Genomic DNA, 18,285 nt, shown 5'->3' on the forward strand with positions numbered 1-18,285 from the left:
ATTATTATTGTTGTTGTTGTTGTTTTTGTTGTTGTTGTTGTTGTTGTTGTTGTTGTTATTATTATTATTATTATTATTATTATTATTACTAGCCAAGCTAGAACTCAAGTTGGAAAAGCAAGACGCTATAAGCCCAAGGAGTTGAAAAGGGAAAAAATTGCCCAGTGAAGAAAGGAAATAAGGGAATAAATAAACTCTATGAGAAGTATTGAACAATTATGATAAAATATTTTCAAAACAGTATCAACATCAAAACAGATATTTCATATATAAACTATAAAAAGACTTATGTCAGCCTGTTCAACATAAAAACATTAGCTGCAACTTTGAACTTTTGAAGTTCTACCGATTCAACTACCCGATTATGAAGATCATTCCATAGCTTGGTCAAAGCTGGAATAAAACTTCTAGGATACTGAGTAGTATTGAACCTCATGATGGAGAAAGCCTGGCTATTAGAATTAACTGCATATCTAGTATTATTCATATATTTCTTAACTATATTTACTGATTCATTCTTCATTTTTTGCTTTAATATCTTCTTCCTTCTTCTTTTACTCAGAGCACATTCTACTTCTTCTTTCCTTCTGGGAAACAAACTCAGTTTCAATATAATTCATCAATATTAAATGTCCAATGATGTTATTCACTTTATCTGTTGCCTATTCGTTATATATTCTCCTCTGTCCTCATGCATCTGACAACACTGAGATTACCAAACAATTCTTCTTCCCCCAAGGGGTTAACTACTGCACTGTAATTGTTCAGTGGCTACTTTCCTTTAGGTAAGGGTAGAAGAGACTAGCTATAGTAAGCAGCTCTTCTAGAAGGACTCTCCAAAATCAAAATTGTCCTCTAGTCTTGGGTAGTGCCATAGCCTTTGTACCATGGTCTTCCACTGTCTTGAGTTAGAGTTCTCTTGCTTGAAGGTACACTCGGGCAAACTATTCTGTCATATTTCTCTCCCTCTTGTTTTGTTAAAGTTTTTTTTATAGTTTATATAGGAGATATTTATGTTGTTACTGTTCTTAAAATATTTTATTTTGCCTTTTTTCCTTTCCTCACTGGGCTATTTTCCCTGTTGGAGCCCCTGGGCTTATAAAATCCTCTCCCTATTGTATTTTTCAAGTTTTTATAGTTTATACAGGAGATATTTACGTTGTTACTATTCTTAAAATATTTTATTTTTCCTTATTTCCTTTCCTCACTGGTCTATTTTCCCTGTTGGAGCCCCTGGGCTTATAAAATCCTGCATTTTCCAACTAGGGTTGTAGCTTAGGAAATAGTAATAATGTACTTCATAGCTTGGGTCCAAAGTCCTAGTGTTAATTTTCCATCAATGTCAATTTTGTACAGATATTTCAATACCTCTACATTGGAGCTTACCCATGTCCTAGATCCTTTACTTTAAGGGATCCTATACAGCAGGGGAGTCCTACTCTGTACAGGATTTTTTTTTTTTGTCTTTTAAAATTTTATTCTTTAATTTCTCTTTTTAAAATCTTTCATTATTCAATTTTCATTCTCTTTTTTCAACTTTGTTTTATATTTTGACTTTTTCTTAATGTTATTCCAGCAGGGATTTTCTGGAAATAATTCCCCTAGGAAAACCTAGGCTATAATCCCAAGAGCTCCAACAGGGAAAAAATAGCCTAGTGAGGAAAGGAAATAAGGAAATAAATAAACTCTATGAGAAGTAGTGAACAATTATGATAAAATATTTTCAAAACAGTATCAACATCAAAACAGATATTTCATATATAAACTATAAAAAGACTTATGTCAGCCTGTTCAACATAAAATCATTAGCTGCAACTTTGAACTTTTGAAGTTCTACCGATTCAACTACCCGATTATGAAGATCATTCCATAGCTTGGTCAAAGCTGGAATAAAACTTCTAGGATACTGAGTAGTATTGAGCCTCATGATGGAGAAAGCCTGGCTATTAGAATTAACTGCATATCTAGTATTATTCATATATTCCTTAACTATATTTACTGATTCATTCTTCATTTTTTGCTTTAATATCATCTTCCTACTTTTCTTTTACTCAGAGCACATTCTACTTCATCTTCTTTCCTTCCTTTGGGAAACAAACTCAGTTTCAATATTATTCATCAATATTAAATGTCCAACGATGTTATTCACTTTATCTGTTGCCTATTCTTTATATATTCTCCTCTGTCCTCATGCATCTGACAACACTGAGATTACCAAACAATTTTTCTTCACTCAAGGGGTTAACTACTCACTGTCATTGTTCAGTGACTACTTTCCTCTAGGTAAGGGTAGAAGAGACTCTTTAGCTATAGTAAACAGCTCCTCTTGGAGGTCACTCCAAAATCAAACAATTGTTCTCAAACCTTGGGTAGTTCCATAGCCTCTGTACCATGACCTTCCACTGTCTTGGGTTAGAGTTCTCTTGCTTGAAGGTACACTCGAGCACACTATTCTGTCTTATTTCTCTTCCACTTGTTTTGTTAAAGTTTTTATAGTTTATATAGGAGATATTTATGTTGTTACTGTTCTTAAAATATTTTATTTTGCCTTTTTTTCCTTTCCTCACTGGGCTATTTTCCCTGTTGGAGCCCCTGGGCTTATAAAATCCTCTCCCTATTGTATTTTTCAAGTTTTTATAGTTTATACAGGAGATATTTATGTTGTTACTGTTTTTAAAATATATTATTTTGCCTTGTTTCCTTTCCTCACTGGTCTATTTTCCCTGTTGGAGCCCCTGGGCTTATAAAATCCTGCATTTTCCAACTAGGGTTGTAGCTTAGCAAATAGTAATAATGTACTTCATAGCTTGGGTCCAAAGTCCTAGTCATACTTTTCCATTATTATTATTATTATTATTATTATTATTATTATTATTATTATTATTATTATTATTATCCAAGCTACAACCCTAGTTGGAATACCTCTACATTGGAACTTACCCATGTCCTAGATCCTTTACTTTAAGGCATTGGTTCCCAATCTGGGGGTAAATTACCCCCTGGGGGTAATTTAGCAATTTTTCGGGGGTAATGGAGGGGTGACAAAAAAATGTTAAGAATTCTGAAAATCAAGTAAGCATTGGTATTAGGATTTATGTTAACTTAGTCTTAGTATTTTAAGTTGTAAAGTAAACCTATTATAAGTAAGTAACAAATCTAAACCAAATAACAATCTCAAAAACTAATATACAGTATTAGAAAAGAAAAAATATATAGCTAAGTGTGTGGTAACCGAAAAGTATTTTCACAAGTATGCTTCAGGAATTTCTGGAACAAAAAGGATCTCCTTTTGCTACCAAGTTCACTGATAAGGAGTGGCTTGCTCGACTTTGTTACTTGGCTGACATATTTGCGGAGCTGAACAGTGATAATCTGTAGCTCCAGGGCCGAAACACGACTGTCATTGATGCTCGTCACACTGTGGCTGCATTTCTGGCGAAACTGAGACTCTGGATTCGGCGCTTGGAGAAAGGAGTGATCGCCCAGTTCCCCACCCTAGACCAGTTTATTGAGGAGAATAGTCATGAGACTGGATCTCTTCTACAGACCATCAACAAAGAGATGAGCGACCATTTGAAGGGGCTTGAAACAAGCATGCATCACTACTTTCCAGAGAGTGACCAAGAAACAGCCAGTCTTCAGTGGATCATTCATCCCTTCTCTGTACCTGATGAGGCCATTCATGATGATGATTTCCCTGCAAAGGAGGAGTGGATCACAATGCGAGCCAATGAAGCCTTGAAAATCGAATTCCAAAACCAAAATGCAGATTCCTTTTGGATTTCACGACTAGCCGACTCGACAACTCTGTCCAAGAGAGCCTTGAAGTTGTTGGTATCATTCTCAACAACGTATCTGTGCGAGAAGGGGTTCTCAACTGTGCTGGGGATGGAAACAAAAAAGAGGACTCGCTTGAATGTTGCAAACGATGCCAGGCTGGCACTTTCAACCACGAAACCAAGAATTCCTCAACTAGCTTCAAATATGCAACTCCAACCATCTCACTGATGCTCTTGACATCTTTGGTAAGTCATTAGAGATGCAAAATGTACTAATACAATAAATAAAAGAAATTATCTCTAGTGTTTTAGTATAGCCATATATATATATACATATATATATATATATATATATATATATATATATATATATATATATATATATATATATATATATATATATATATGTTGACAACATTTTGTGAAAGGGGTAACATGCTTAATGTGGCATGCTAAATTGGGTAACAAGCTGAAAAAGGTTGGGAACCACTGCTTTAAGGGGTCCTATACAGCAGGGGAGTCCTACTCTGTACAGGACTTTTTTTTTTTTTTTTTTTTTTGTCTTTTTTAAAATTTTATTCTTTAATTTCTCTTTTTAAAATCTTTCATTATTCCATTTTCATTCTCTTTTTTCAACTTTGTTTTATATTCTGACCTTTTCTTAATGTTATTCCAGCAGGGATTTTCTGGAAATGATTTCCCTAAGGTAAACCTGGAAATGGTTTTCCAGGAAACTGGATTTCCAGGAAGCTATGGAAATAATTCCCCGTTCTTAATCTGTTTTCCTCAAATATTTCCCGGGGAAAAATTTTGAAATATTACCTCCGTTTTTTCAGTTTTTCATATTAGGTTATATTAGAATATTTAATAAAAGAAAAAATAAATGGAGTAAAGTATATTCATATAAAGTTACTGCAGCAAGCAGGTGAATGAATACTGTAAATGCTTACAGTACGCTATGTAAATTGCACTGAGAGCACTAGCTGGAGAATATAATACTAAAACTTTATTAGGGACATAATTAGGTTTAATTATTTACTATGGCGTCACAACTGTTGGGGTCACTGGCTTAGGAATATTGAGAAGCAGGGGATAGTGTCTTCAGTATACCTTAAGTGAGGCACTGTAGACATAAGTGTCTACAGTATGCCGCTTTTTAGCACAGTATGCAACTCTGCAGAAGCTATAGACCAGTTTAATTCCATATACGATGTATATATTCTTATAGAAATATATTGGAAATAAATGTAATAGGCCTATATTGATTTTCAAAATTAGTTTTGTTTCTTACCAAATCAAAATGTTACTGACGTTAGAAATAGATAATTTTGATGAATATTATCCAAAAATACTTAATGAATTACTAAAGAACTAAAATGCTTTAAAACTATTAAGTTTTTTTTATGAAGAAAAGAAAGTTTATAACACAATAATATTGGTTTTATTGAATAAATCAAGGAATTCTACAATAATATAAGATTATAATGCTGATAATATAAAAGAAAAGCTGTTATTATATATATTATATAATGAAACGAGTAATAATAATGTGTTATTTGTAATAATAGAAATATATAATTTTGATGAATATTATCCAAAAATACTTAATGAATTACTAAAGAACTAAAATGCTTTAAAACTATAAAGTTTTTTATGAAGAAAAGAAAGTTTATAACAATAAAATTGGTTTTATTGACTACATCAAGGAATTCTATAATAATAAAAGATTATAATGGTGATAATAAAAAAGAAAAACTATTATTATATATATTATATAATGAAACAAGTAATAATAATGTGTTATTTATAATAAAATTACAAATTGTAGGATTAATTGAGGAGCCGTTCTAAACATTGAACTCAAATCTTAAACTAAACACTATTATTATTGTTATGCAAGGGCTTGGCCGCGTTCATATAGCTAACAGACTAAAGCGTCTATTTACTGAACCCTCTATTCCTGTATTTCTATTAAAATACTGTTTTGATTTATATGTATCATAATAAATATGTTAATTATACATCTAATAATTCTATATTAATCATTAAAGAAGATTGATTACTAATATATAATTAATTTATAACAAAAGAGTCTTAGCGAGCTGTTTTCCGTTAGGTAAATAATATATATGAACGAAGATTTCGCGCTCTTCAGCACATCAATGGCATCGTTCAAGGCAACGTTATGAAACATTTCATGTATTAACGAGGGAAATTCACAGTCTGACATTTCATGTGATGTGTTGTGAAGTGTTTTAATATAATCTACAACCCTAAAAGAAGCTTTTAAACGAAGGTAAACGAGTATATGATTGTGATTTGACCTAGATAATATATATTCCAGTGTCCGGTGTCGATATAAATACGAGAAAATTACGTTTGATGTTTACTGTGTTATATATTGTATATATTGTAAGATTGTTTTAATATCTATATATTTAAGGGTTTATTAATTATAATTAACTGGAGGATTAATTAAAATTATGATTTGCTGTGCCTTGGGGTATGTTAGCTTAGGGTAGGTTAGGGGAGCCTTTGTATATCAGCGGCCAGTTAAAATTAAAAATTAAAATCAACTAACATTAACCTTTCCCCTTTAACCTAACCTACAAGTCGTTTCCTTACCCAAGGGGTTGCTAACCCCTCGCCCCACCTGCGAACCCCCATACACTGCCGTATTAATACATGCAGGTGGCCGCTATCATACATACTGCTACCACTACCTTGATGAATTTTAATCAGCCGTTAAAACTTCACTGAAATCACAAATGGGAACTGGGTATTCAGTTTACCTGCTTTGTTGCGATGTATATATATATATATATATATATATATATATATATATATATATATATATATATATATATATATATATTTTCCTTATTACTTGCTAAGCTTAAACCCCAGTTGGAAAAACAGGATGCTACAAGCCCAGGGTCCCCAACAGGGAAAACAAGGAAAAATTAATTATTTTTAAAACAGTAACAATATTAGAATAAATATTTCCTATGTAAACTATAAAGATTTTAACTAAACAAGAAGAGAAATAACTGCATATTTTCTTTCAGGATCAACATGGCCGCCGACGGCATCAGAAGGACCTCCTCGAGGAATATTCGTTCCTCGTCACAGACAAGCAAAGGCCCAGTGAAAGAAAGCGTAGATAAAGTTAAAAAGCCTGAAAGTAAAAGCTCGGAGAGTAAGAGAAAGTCGTCAGACGTGAAGGTAACCAAAACGCGTATCAAAGAAGCCGATTCGAAGTCAGATCACGTGAAAGGGAATAACTCTTCGAAAAGTTTTGATAAAGTTTTGAAAAATGGTCCGAAAGTTCCAGATCCCTCCATTGAGAAGGCTAGTCCTAAGCAGAAAGAAGATATGAAGAAATTACCAAAACAAAAGTATGAGAAAGAGATTGGTAAGACGAAAAAAGAAGGGATTGTCGCCAAAGAAGTGAAAAAGGTGAAGAGTGAAGACACTCCAGCAGCGAATAAACGTAAAAGGAAAGATGATATCGAAGAAAACGATTTCTCCAAAATCGAAAGCATGATTTTCGAAGGTAATTCGGTTATTCCCAAGGGAAAGAACAGTGCCCATGGAAAGCCGAGAGGGAGACCAAGCAAAGATAAAAGTCCTCCTGGTGACGGCAGGAGCTCGAGCAAGGAATTAAAGGCTTCGAAACAAGAGAGCGGCAGGAAGAAAACGGCCGACCGAGGCAAAAAGGCGGCTGTTACATCCAAGGGGAAAAAGAAAGGTAAAGGAGATGTCTCGGATTCAGACGCCAGTGACTGGGAGGAGGTGGACAACACGAGCGAGATAGACGAGCTGGAAGCCCTACTGAACGATTCGATGGACACGAAACTCTCGAAGAAGGAGTCGGTGAAGATCGAGCTAGATGCGCCGGATTTGGTGTGGGGTATGAAGAAGAGGAAGAAAAGAAGGACTGAGGAAGAGATGGTAGGTTTATATTTGTGTTTAGTAAAAAGGTCAACTCATGATTCTTACCATAGTGGTGTTTGAGGCATTGGAAGCTTGTTGCTAATTTAAAAAAAGATTTTGCCCTATTAGTATTGTAGATTTTAGAAGCTTGTTGCTAAATAAAAAAGATATTGCCCTATTAGTAATGTAGCTTTTAGAAGCTTGTTGCTAAATCAAATAAATATTGCCCTTTTAGTATTGTAGATTTTAGAAGTTTGTTGCTAAATCTAAAAGATATTGTCTTATTAGTATCGTAGATTTTAGAAGATTTTTATATTTCATAACAAAAATCTATTTCTGCATTACATTCTTATAGGTAACACCATATCTGTATACTTTGATACATACAGTATTATTTTTTTTGGTTGTAAATATTCTATACAAAACCTCAAGTAAAATAAATCAATTTGTGCATTTACAGATATCATCTTTCATAATTCCATATTAATTACTTTCGCCAACGAAGTTGGATGCTTTGTTTTTGTCCCTGTTTGTGTTTGTGTTTGTTTGTGAACAGCTTCCTGTCCACTCATTCAAGCATCGCTTCAAGCGCTTGTCTGTCGAACCGCTTGACTTTGTAAACCCGCCTTCAAGTATCCGAGGCTTTACCAATTGATTGATTGCATTCTTTTCCAGATCGAGGAATACCTACGTCGTCACGTCAATCGCTCCATCAAAGAGGTGTACGAGAATATGCACAAGGCTCACGTCCTCTGCCTGCTGGCTCACGGGCAGTTCGTGAACAAGACGCTGAATTCCGAGAACCTGATGGGCTCGGCTCTCTCCATCATAACGGAGAAGAATGCCTACCCCCCTAAGAGGCTCGACATGTCGTACCTGGAAAAGTTTGTCCAGTGGTTCTCCCGCAAGATAAAGCTGGTCGACGAAGATCTGGAGAAGGGCTACTGGGATATTCCGCTGGAGGTCATGTTGATCAAAAGGTTCGGGAGAAAAGTTGCCCTCACGAATAGAGAGTTGGTCCTGATGTTCGTCGTGATCGCACGATCCTTAGGGATGAACGTTCGACTCGTTCTGTCGCTCCAGCCGATGAGTTGGAAGCCTAGCGCCGGCGCTTTGCTGAAGCGAATCAAAGAAGAGAAGAAAGCCATCGAACCTAGCGTCGGCGAATCCTCTTGTACGGCGACTGTCGATACAGAAGTCGAGGTAAAACCTGAAATATATAAAGTGAAAAACAACAGGAAGATGTTATCATCCGATTCTTCGGATCCAAATGAAAAACCAAAGAAGGGGAAGAAAAGTACTGCTATTAAATCGCCAAACGTCAAGAGACCGGCGAGCTCCACGGAGGAAAGCGACAGCGATTTCGACCCTGCCAGAAGCAAAATCAAGAAAGGGCCCAAGGCATCGAGCAGCTCCAAGAGGAAAAATTCCAGCGATGGCGTCCAGGATTCCAAGAAGAGGAAGCTGAATGATAAGAAGGAGAAAGATGGCGGCCGTAGGAAAGCGGAGGGTTTGGTAGAATGGGCCGAAATTTATGTCGAGGAAGAAGAGAAATGGATGTGTATCGATGTAACGAAAGCCAAGATTCATTGTATACTTGAAATTGAGGTAAGGAACAATACTGACTCTCTCTCTCTCTCTCTCTCTCTCTCTCTCTCTCTCTCTCTCTCTCTCTCAGGTAACTGGGCACACCGTAATCTTGATATCATATATTGTTTTATAGAATAAAGATTCTGTTACAGTATAATATTTATTGATTTTTCATAAAGATCTTAAACCGTGTTCTTGATTATGGCTCATACTTCAAGAAACAATATTTATTAATATTTAATATTATTTTCTGGGCATTTTCAATCATAGACCAACAGTTTGCGTAACCAGAAAGATCATAAAATGAGAGAACTCGATACGCAGTGTCATATACACTCGACGTAACGCGTGATTATTAATCATTTTCTTTTCAAGGCACGAACACCTTCCACCTCAGGGTACATCACAGCCTTTAACAGCGACCTGACCGTCAAGGATGTTACGAGGCGATACATTTCGAGTTGGCTGTCCAGTGAGAATAAGGTAAAGATACCTTTCTTTAATGTATTGTTTTTTTAATGCTATACTAGTTGACGCTACCAGTCAGAAATGACGACTAAATATTTAGATATGCACATTCGCAGCCCCTTCTCATTAGGTTATGACTACTCAGTCTCCCTGCTTCCCGAGGGACGGGGAGAGCTCAGCGTGACTAGAAAAATGTATCGATATGTATAGCCAGACACTTGCTCAAATGTCCTCTTCTTGCGCTAGGACCTTCTTATGTTTTAGGAACTTTTTTATACCTCATGATCGATTGGATGAACAGACAACACAAGAAAATGATTCTTAAAACTCATATTATTCCTATTATGTAGGGGATTACATCTTCATGCAGGACATTTTTATCGTCGTCGTCGGCGCCCACTCGTGTCCGAGTATTGGGTTCTGTCGTTAGCCATCAGCCTCCTATCAATGGGGTGGGTGCTTATGTCTGATAAACGACAGAATGCCAGTAGCTGGGTATATTGTTTTGGGTGGTCGTGGCTTTGCAACGGCCACGCACACACACATTTTTATACATTACTGTAGAACCTTTTTATACTAATGATCATTCAGGTTAACAGACGACACAAGAAAATGTTTCTGAAAGCTTATATTAAATCGCTTCAAAGAGCGAGACTAACGATCTGGTTTTTATTTGCTGACAGCTGCGCTTCGACAGCAAGTGGTGGCAGAAGAGCATCCGCGGATTCAGAGGGAGGAAGACTCGGCTGGATGAAGAAGAGGAGGCGGAGATGGACCAAACTCTGAGGGAACAGCCCATGCCAAAATCTATCGGAGAGTAGGTATCGTCTGTTATATCGATGTTCCTTATGTTTTCGGTTCAAAGGTACATGTCATTGATATTATAAATAAATTTCTTATGCTAATTAAGAGTTGTGGTGGCCCGCTCAAGCTTGATAGTCTCTTCTTGTGTCTGCAAACTTACCATCCGTGTGAGTTAAAGAGGAGGTGTTTGGTAAGGGTAGAAGAGAGACTAGCTATGGTAAACAGCTCTTCTAGGAGGACACTCCAAAATCAAACCATTGTTCTCTAGTCTTGGGTAGTGCCATAGCCTCTGTACCATGGTCTTCCAGTCTTGGGGTAGAGTTCTCTTGCTTGAGGGTAAATTTGGGCACACTATTCTATTTCTCTTCCTCTTGTATTTTATAGTTTATATATGAAAGATTTATTTTAATGTTTCTGTTCTTATTAAAATGTTTCATTTATTTCCTTATTTCTTTTCTTCACTGTGCGATTGTCCCTGTTGGAGTCTTTGGGCTTATGGCATCCTGCTTTTCCAACTAGGGTTGTAGCTTAGCTAGTAATAATATTAATAATAAACACTTGTCCTATAATGGGCTCTGTATAAGTACTGCTGTAACTCTTGAGTTGAGAAATTCTATTCAAACAGCGAGATGAAGCATCTTACTCGCTTGGGGAATTTTCATCTGGGCATACAACTCGGAATTTTGTGTTTTGTGTATGGAAGCAATTTGCTTATACAATATTCCTACTTTTTAAGTATTGGTGAGATAAGTATGTTTTCAGGGAACACGAAAAACAGCTCATAGTTCTGTGTTTAATCCTAACCATTTTGAATTGCATTGATCACTAGAAGAGTACTATACAGTAGTCTTAAAGTTGTGTTATTGCTGTTTACATACTGTATAATTTCACCATTATTCGAATATTAATCTCGAATTTTGAAAATGTAATACTTCTTCATAAATCCTACAGATTTTTATATTTGTTAAAGTAATTTCTTGGTGAAGTTTATACCTCTCGAGAGAAGAAAAATATGTGAATTTGTAAAATTTAATAATTCGTATGTGTTTGTCAAAGGTCCTTCATATATTTCAATTTATAGAATAATTTCTTTGTGATGTTTAAACCTCTCAAGAGATTATGTTTTCATTTTTATATTATACTGTTTTATAAATAATATAATTACCAAAACTTTCTGTTCAAATAAAAACCATTCAGTAAATGCAATTATTATAATTACTGAATATTCTTTCAGATATAAAAACCATCCGCTATACGCCCTACAGCGGCACCTCCTGAAATTCGAAGCGATTTATCCCCCGGACGAAACACCGGTCGGATACATCAAAGGGGAGCCTGTCTACCCTCGCTCGAGCATTTACACCCTGCATTCCCGGGACATCTGGATGAAGGAGGCCAAGACCGTGCGGGTGGACGAGGAGCCGTACAAGGTCGTGAAGGCTCGACCTAAGTGGGATCGGGTAGGTTTTTTTTATCATGCTTAAGGTTTAAAGGTCGGGCATGAATGGCCGAGGCAAGGGACAGTGACATTGCCCTAGCAATCACAATGCCCTAGAGACTGACCATATATGATCAGCGCCCAAGCCTCTTTTCCCCCCAAGCTAGGACCAGGGAGGGCCAGGCAGTGGCTGCTGATGACTCAGCAGATAGACCTATAGGCTCCCCTAAATCCCCCAACCTTGGCTCACAAAGACGGTAAGGTTGCAGACATTAATGGCACTAACGAGTCTGAGCGGGACTCGAACCCCCGACTGGCAAACACCAGGCAGAGACGTTACCAATCGGGCCACGGCAACCTTAAGTAGTTGTTGTGTTCATCTCAGTAGAATTGCCGGAGATTAAGACTTGTTTTGGAAAGTATTTGCTACATGTACCTTACCGTCCTTTTGAACTTGGGATTGGGGGTTTGCGGGAGCCCATAGGTCTACCTCAGCTATATCTGGGTGCTAATCTAGAAGAACGTATGTCTTTGGTTGGAATCCTTGGGCTTGTAGTATCCTGCTTTTCCAACTATGGTTTTAGCTTAGACAGTAGGATATTGGATCCTTCTCTCTGGTTACGGTTCATTTTCCTTTTGCCTACACACACACATACCGAATAGTCTGGCCTATTCTTTATATATTTTCCTCTGCCTCATATACCTGACAACACTGAGATTATCAAACAATTCTTCTTACTGCACTGTAATTGTTCAGTGGCCATTTTCCTCCTTGTAAGGGTAGAAGAGTCTCTCTAGCTATGGTGAGCAGCTCTTATAGGAGAAGGACACTTCAAAATCAAACCATTGTTCTCTAATCTTGGGTAGTGCCATAGCCTCTGTACTGTGGTCTTCCACTATCTTAGGTTAGAGTTCTCTTGCTTGAGGGTGCACTCTGGCGCCCTATTATATCTTAATTGTCTTCCTCTTATTTTGTTCAAGTTTTTATAGTAAATATACAAGATATTTATTTTAATGTTGTTGCTCTTCTTAAAATATTTTATTTTTTTTGTTTCCTTTCCTCACCGAGCTATTTTCCCTGTTGGGGCCCCTGGGCTTATAGTATCCTGCTTTTACAACTAGGGTTAATTAGTAAATAATGATAATAATAATAATAATAATAATAATAATAATAATAATAATAATAATAATAAAAATCGTCAGTTATCATTGGGATTCTATTTTTAGGAAACGTGCCAAGTGATCAAGGACAGACCGCTAGAGGTGTTTGGGCCTTGGCAAGTCGAGGATTACGAGCCACCTGTGGCCGTGGGGGGGAAGGTGCCCCGCAACGAGTACGGAAACGTCGAGTTGTTTAAGCCGAGTATGCTGCCCAAAGGATGCGTACACATACCAAGTAAGTTCGTGCTAGTCTGCGTTTTTAAACGTCCAATGGGTTTAAGGTTTTTTTGTTGCTGTAGTTTATTTTTTATTGGTGTTTTCTGACAACCTCAGCTTTAATATTGTGGCTTTAATTAATGTTTTCAAATGATACATTTTTAAGATTCTGTTCTGTCTTTTGTTTGAGGTTTTATATTGTAACGTTCCGATATGGAATTTATGACATGCTTCAAATTATGATACTTTTATGAATATATTTCTTATTTCTAATTCCTGCCCAACATTCCAGTTGCCGGACTGAACCGCATAGCCAAAAAGCTGAACATCGATTGTGCTAGTGCGATAACTGGGTTTGACTTTCACTCCGGCTGGTCGCACCCGGTATACGAAGGTTTCGTGGTGTGCGAAGAGTACAAGGACGTCTTGCTCGATGCATGGAATCAGGTAAGAATTATAGAATCACTTTCTGATACTTTTTAGCATCAGTTTTGGAATAGCGAGTGCCGTAAACACAAACCCGCTTATCATAATTAATATTTTTGTTTTTATTTCCCATAGAATGGTACTTTTCTGCATACAGATACCAGCCTTCTTCTTCTTCTTTGTCTGCATCTTTTCCCACTTTTATGTGGGGTCGATTTTTCTGGCCAGCGTTCTCCATCTACCTCTGTCCCACACTACATCACCGGTTAATCCCTTTGATTGAAGGTCATCCTTGATACAGTCCATCCACCTTCGCTTTAGTCTCCCTCTCCTTCTCGTTCCCCGTACCTCCATTTCCATCACTCTCCTCCCAATATACTGTTCATCTCTTCTCATGACATGACCATACCACCTCAGTCTACTTTCTTCTTCTTCTTCTTCTTCTTCTTCTTCTTCTTCTTCTTCTTCTTCTTCTTTTCCCACTTCTATGTGGGGTCAATGTTTCTGGCCTGTGTTCTCCATCTACCTCTGTCCCACACTTCATCACCGGTCAATCCCTTTGATCGAAGGTCATCCTTGATACAGTCCATCCACCTTCGCTTTGGTCTCCCTCTCCTTCCCTGTACCTCCATTTCCATCATTCTCCTCCCAATGTCACATGACCATACCACCTCAGTCTACTTTCTTGGATCTTATCTGATAGTTTTCTAACTCCTGTGGTACCCCTAATTACCTCATTCCTGTGATTATGTGGAACTCCAGAAGTTCAAACTTGCTTTGAATGTTTTTATCTTGAACAGATTTACCTGATTCTCTCTTCATCGTTTATATATGACAGTCTATTTTAATTATTATTATTATTATTATTATTAATTACTAAGCTACAACCCTAGTTGGAAAAGCAGTATGCTATAAGCCCAGGGGCTCCAACAGGGAAAATAGCTCAGTGCGGAAAGGAAAAAAAGGAAAATAAAATATTCTAAGAAGAGTAACAACAATAAATATCTCCTATATAAACTATAAAAACTTTAACAAAACAAGAGGAAGAGAAATAAGATAGGAGAGAGTGCTCGAGTGTACCCTCAAGCAAGAGAACTCTAACCCAAGACAGTGAAAGGCCATGGTACAGAGGCTATGGCACTACCCAAGACTAGAGAACAGTGGTTTGATTTTGGAGTGTCCTTCTCCTAGAAGAGCTGCTTACCATAGCTAAAGAGTCTCTTCTACCCTTACCAAGAGGAAAGTGGCACTGAACAATTACAGTGCAGTAACCCCTTGGGTGATGAAGAATTGTTTGGTAATCTGTGTTGTCAGGTGTATGAGGATAGAGGAGAATATGTAAAGAATATGCCAGACTATTCAGTGTGTATGTAGGCAAAGGGAAAATGAACCGTAACCAGAGAGGAGGATCCAATGTAGTACTGTCTGGCCAGTCAAAAGACCCCATATTTTATATTCATTATTTTATATTCATTATTCATTAATTCTCAAGTAGTTCATTTATTTCCCTATTCTATCCTCACTGGGATATTTTCCCTGTTGGACCCCGTGGGCTTGTAGTATCCTTCTTTTCCAACTAGGGTTGTAGCTTAGCTTGTAATGATAATAATTATTGGTCTTTATTTCCCAAAGAAAGTTTTTCCCCATGTAATACCTGCCCTGTCTGTAGTTATGTACAGTATGTGGTTCACTTTTTCCTGTACAGTTAACAATGTTTCCAGATCTTTATTTGTGTGTTAAGCAGCTCTTCTAGGAGAAGGACACTCCAAAATTAAACCATTATTTGCTAGTCTTGGGTAGTGCCATAGCCTCTGTACCATGGTCTTCCACTGTCTTTGGGTAGAGTTCTCCTGCTTGAGGGTACACTCGGGCTCAGTATTCAATCCTATTTCTCTTTCTCTTGTGTCTTAAAGTTTTTGTAGTTTATATGTGATAGATTTATTTTATTGTTGTTACTGTTCATAAAATATTTTATTTTAATTCTTATCTACTTCTCTTGTAGTTTATTTATTTCCTTTCTGCACTGAGCTATTTTCCCTGTTGGAGCCCTTGGGCTTATAGCATCCTAGCTTTTCCAACAAGCCTTGTAGCTTAGCAAGTGATAATGATAATACTAATAATAGCTGGTTCCTCCTTTTTTTATATCGAGAGCTGTGCGGATACACTACTCGCCCGCTCGTTCAACAGTCAGTGGTTCAAATGGCCAAGGAGGAGGTTAATTTTACCCCTTATATTTACACAATCTTCTATTAAAACTACTGAATTTTTCAAGTTGAATGTAAGATGAACAGCAAAGTTCAGTTTGGCGCGTAGCCATCTTTTAGAACGACTTACCTGTGGATAAGATGTCTTAAATGATTGTACTTTTAAGATAGTTTTTACTTATAAAGTTTCACTATAAGATATCCGAGTCTCTTCATAAAACCAGACTCCCAAAGTTAATCATCGACTGCAGATTTACTCATTTCTATCATTGCAGGACCAAGTCGAACAAGCCAAACGTGCGGAGGAGAAACGGGAGAAGAGAATATACAACAACTGGAAGAAACTCATCCACGGCATGATGGTTAGGGAACGCGTTCGGGAGAATTACGGCAGCTACGAAGTGCTCGAAGAGGAAGCCGAGGAAGACAAGAGTGAGAAGGAAGAGAAGAAGGGTGTTAAGAAAGGCAAAGCTAACGAACAAAAGAAAGCCAAAGTCACTCAGGCAGACATCGATGCCGAAAGGCCGTCGCTCTTGCCGCAGCGTTCGAGGAACCTCGACATCGACCTAACGTCAAACGTCGTGGATATGGCCAAGGCCAGCAGGAGGAGCACGATGAAGTCGACCAATTCTCGCAAAGCGAAGTCGGAAAAAGAAATAGACAAACTTTTGCAACGTGCCAACGTGACCGAAAGCTGTCTCGGCGACAGTTCGGACGAAACGGACGAAGAAGAAAAGAAGGAGAAAATTAGAGCCATTTTAAAGTGGGGGACAAAGTCTGCGAACGCGGCTCCCAACCTGAGCGACGACAGCGAGTGCGAAGACGACTCCAAACCCTCGTGCTCGAAGTTCGAGTCTTCGTTAAGCACTGTGCTGAACAGTCCTCATTTCAAGGCTTTCAAGAAAAAACAGCAGCGTAAGAAAGTCAAAGGAGAAGAGTCGGGATCCGATCTCGACGAGGAAATCATATCGGCGGGAAGTAGTCGCTCGACGACTCCCGAAGCGTGCGCGATGGACGTCTCAGACGTGGCGCCGAGAAGGGTGCCGCGGCGGTCGGCGAAACAGAAGGCCGTCAAGTACGAGGAGAGTGACGAAGGTGAAGGGGACATCAGCCTTGATGAAAGTGATCTGGAGGATAAGACTTTCAACCCTTTGAAAGCTGTGCCGAAGGATTTGAATCTGAGCGATAGCGATTGAGTTTTTCGAATAAGTGGAATGGTTAAAAGCTTTATTTTTTGAGATTTTATTTAAAATTATTTCGGTGTGAGGGATATTTTTATGGACAATTGACCTTTTTAAAAGGAATACTTAAATCAACATCACAGTGGAATTCTTCATTTCAGGAGACACTCACATACCTGTGAATTTGATTCACTTGATCATGATTTTGTTTGAAAAAATAGAAATTTCCCTTAAGCATTTTTAAGTAAGTGAAATGAACAAAAGATTTATTTATTTGAGATGTTATTTAAAATTATTTCCATGTGAAGGACAGTTTCCGTATTCACAACTGATCTATTTGACATTTTGATCTTTTTTATTTTTTAAATGAATACTCAAATCCACATTACAATGAAATGCAACATTACTTCAGGGTTAACTCACGTACCTGTCATTTTGATACACTTTACAATAGTATGATTTTCATTTTATTTAAAAAAAAAAAAAATAAAAGAAATCCCTTTTCTAATGTGTGTATTACTGTACATTGAAAATGCATGATGTAAGATCAATTGAAATGGAATTAATTTATTCCAAAGAAGTATTCTTTTAGGGTTTGTTTATGTGTGGTATGCTGTTATGGCTCATTTTTTCTTTGCCTACACATACACCAAATACACTATATTCTAGCCTATTCTATACACATTCTTGCCTCTCCTCATACACCTGACAACACTGAGATTATCAATCAATTCTTCTTTGCTCAATGGGCTAATTATTGTACTGTAATTTTTCAGTGGCTACTTTCCTCTTGGTAAGGGTAGAAGAGACTCTTTAACTATGGTAATCAGCTCTTCTAGGAGAAGGACACTCCAAAAGCAAACTATTGTTTTCTAGTTTTGGGTAGTGACATAGCCTCTGTACCATCGTCTTCCACTGCCTTGGGGTAGAGTTCTCTTGATTGAGGGTACACTCAGAAACGCTATTCTATCTTGTTTCTCTTCCTCTTGTTTTTTTAAGTTTTCATAATTTTTATATGATAGATCTAATTTAGTGTTGTTAATGTTCTTAAAATATTTTAATTGTTCATCACTTCGGGTTTT

The 18,285-nt window shown here is 37.2% G+C and overlaps 2 protein-coding genes across 2 annotated transcripts; both read left to right on the forward strand.

Moving 5' to 3' along the window:
- The first annotated feature begins 3,594 nt into the window (after positions 1 to 3,594).
- On the forward strand, positions 3,595 to 4,008 carry LOC137625548 (protein FAM200C-like). Its single transcript, XM_068356457.1, has one exon. It carries the CDS (start codon positions 3,595 to 3,597, stop codon positions 4,006 to 4,008), a length of 414 nt encoding a protein of 137 aa, XP_068212558.1.
- Positions 4,009 to 5,938: 1,930 nt separating this feature from the next.
- LOC137625366 (DNA repair protein complementing XP-C cells homolog) lies at positions 5,939 to 17,711 on the forward strand. Its single transcript, XM_068356227.1, has 9 exons — positions 5,939 to 6,075; positions 6,848 to 7,733; positions 8,391 to 9,323; positions 9,681 to 9,788; positions 10,457 to 10,590; positions 11,812 to 12,037; positions 13,243 to 13,411; positions 13,685 to 13,839; positions 16,298 to 17,711. Exons 2-9 carry the CDS (start codon positions 6,855 to 6,857, stop codon positions 17,216 to 17,218), a joined length of 3,525 nt encoding a protein of 1,174 aa, XP_068212328.1. The 5' UTR covers positions 5,939 to 6,075; positions 6,848 to 6,854; the 3' UTR covers positions 17,219 to 17,711.
- Positions 17,712 to 18,285: the final 574 nt, after the last annotated feature.

This window comes from Palaemon carinicauda, chromosome 32 (genome assembly GCF_036898095.1).
Source record: "Palaemon carinicauda isolate YSFRI2023 chromosome 32, ASM3689809v2, whole genome shotgun sequence".
NCBI classification, from domain to species: Eukaryota; Metazoa; Arthropoda; class Malacostraca; order Decapoda; family Palaemonidae; genus Palaemon; species Palaemon carinicauda.

Excerpts from the sequence above, each read along its gene's own strand:
- LOC137625548 (XM_068356457.1), top strand. The coding sequence starts at position 3,595 with ATGCATCACTACTTTCCAGAGAGTGACCAAGAAACAGCCAGTCTTCAG.
- LOC137625366 (XM_068356227.1), top strand. The coding sequence starts at position 6,855 with ATGGCCGCCGACGGCATCAGAAGGACCTCCTCGAGGAATATTCGTTCC. Across the intron at positions 9,324-9,680 it reads ATTGTATACTTGAAATTGAG|GCACGAACACCTTCCACCTC; the intron begins GTAAGGAACAAT and ends TTTCTTTTCAAG. Across the intron at positions 13,412-13,684 it reads AGGATGCGTACACATACCAA|TTGCCGGACTGAACCGCATA; the intron begins GTAAGTTCGTGC and ends CCAACATTCCAG.